The 1917-nt window shown below is 50.5% G+C and overlaps 1 protein-coding gene across 1 annotated transcript in view; it reads right to left on the reverse strand.

The window, feature by feature from the left end:
* Positions 1–1917, reverse strand: part of TMEM44 (transmembrane protein 44) — a gene marked incomplete at its 5' end in the record, with an annotated part of 42766 nt that overhangs the window by 30464 nt on the left and 10385 nt on the right. Inside the window, one exon of the mRNA XM_027769450.1 lies at positions 902–1006. Coding sequence (XP_027625251.1) covers positions 902–1006 — 105 coding nt within the window. The remainder of the gene's footprint in view (positions 1–901; positions 1007–1917) is intronic.

Consider the following 1917-nt stretch of genomic DNA (forward strand, 5'->3'; position numbering starts at 1 on the left):
CGAGAGGAGAATGGAGGAGAAGGGATTGCGGCGTGACCATCCCCCCTGGGGGGTGATTTCTCGCTTTCTGTCTCTCTGTCTCTGTCTGTGTGTCTTTCTGGTGAGCACATGTGCCTATAGTAAAAACCTCTCCAATAAATAAATAAATTAATTAAATAAAGGAGTTTCCTTTGTTAAGATGTTTCTGCAACAGGAAGAGATATAATGAAACAGCTCTCACCACGTGACCCTGACCTCGGTAATAAGCCTCTCTCCCTCACCTACACTCCCTCCCCTCCCCTTCCCAGAGCTTGCCTCCCCTCCCCGGCAGCCTCCAACCAGTTTTCCTCAGTTTAGCCAAGGACAGTCTATAAGAAGTTCCTTGAGCCACATTTTTTCTTCGTGAACTACATATAGTTAACTTGTTTCGTTTCTCTCATTACTGTCTCTTACCAGTCTGATTCGTAGGCCCAGTCACAGACCCAGGAAGGTAGAGGGGAAGTCTTTTCCTCCCTGCACTCCCTCCCACTACAGCCTTGGGTTTTTTTTTTTCTTTTTTCTTTTTGTTATAGGGTGCATGTGCTTGTTACAGAGAGAGAGAGAGAGAGAGAGAGAGGGACAAATCACCCCCCTAGGCCACGCCACAATCCCTCCTCCTCCATTCTCCTGGGATTTCGGGCACGCACGCACACACCCCTGGCACGAGTTTCGAGCTGCTGGGTCTAGAACTCAAACTGCGGTTTGAGTGTGAGTCAGTGACGTATCCATTATGCCATCTGCTAGTCCCAGAGACCTTTTTTAAAAAATTCTTTCTTGCTTTGTCATGCCTATCTTTCAGCTACAATATCACCTCCTCCAGGAGGCCTTCTGTGACTGCTTCTCACCCTTATGGGACACGCAGCTGTGGCCCAGGGCCACTCACCTGCTGCACGGGCTCGATGGTCAGCTCCATGTAGCGGCTGATTGCTGCCGTCGTCCTCAGCGACTTGCAGTGTGACAACGTGGTCAGAGGTACCCAGTCTGGATTCTTGCAAGAGGAGATGGGGAAACAGAAAGAGGAATTCTTAAAGTCTGAAGGCATCTTCCAAAAACAGTCCTATTTTATCCAAATGAACCCGCATGGTGTTGTGTGTTTTGTTGTGTTTTCGCATGTCTCACTTTCTGCTTGCTGTGAAGCTTAGCTCTCTGATTTAATCGGTGAGATACGGGCATTGGAAGTTTTAAAGCTCCCTGATAGTGGACTCACACACGGCTGAATGCGGTTCGAGTCCCAGACCTGATGGCTTGAAACTCGTGTCGGGCACATGTGCATGTACGCACAAGACCCTGGGAGGAGAATGGAGAAGAGACTGCGGCGTGACCATCCTCCCTAGGGAGCGATTTCTCACTTTCCCTCTCACTGTCTCTGTCTCTCTCCGGCAGGCACGTGTGCCCTAAGGCAAGAACCTCTTCAAGAAAATAAGGAAAAAGCACCCAGATCATCTGAACCTGTGGCACACCATGGGGGACACTACAGTAGACGTGAAATGCTGTCAGAGCAGGCGTCCTCAGACCTCAGAGTGCAGCAGAGTACCCTGTGGGTTTGTTAGAACGCAGACTGCCTGGCCCCCTTCAGTTTCAGATCCGGAGGTCTGGGTGGAGCCTAGACCTTGCATTTCCAACAAGTTCCTTGAGGAGGCTGGTCTAGGACCAGCTTGGGAACCACTGCTGACAAGGTTGCTGAAGAGATTCCAGGAGCTTCTACTCTCCTCAGGACCCTGAGACACCCAGAGCTCTCTAACTACTGCAGCTCTCTGCAGAGATATAATCTCACAGCAGCTGCAATAGAATGAACGCAACTTCCCACGAGGGCCTTCACGGGAACCTGGGTCTCTGTCCAAGCCTGTCTAAGCTGCTTTCGCCTTTGTCCTGCCACCACTATCCTCCGCGTTGAACCCT

The sequence above is a fragment of the Tupaia chinensis genome, unplaced genomic scaffold, assembly GCF_000334495.1.
Source record: "Tupaia chinensis unplaced genomic scaffold, TupChi_1.0 Scaffold149658_1, whole genome shotgun sequence".
In the NCBI taxonomy this organism is placed as follows: Eukaryota; Metazoa; Chordata; class Mammalia; order Scandentia; family Tupaiidae; genus Tupaia; species Tupaia belangeri.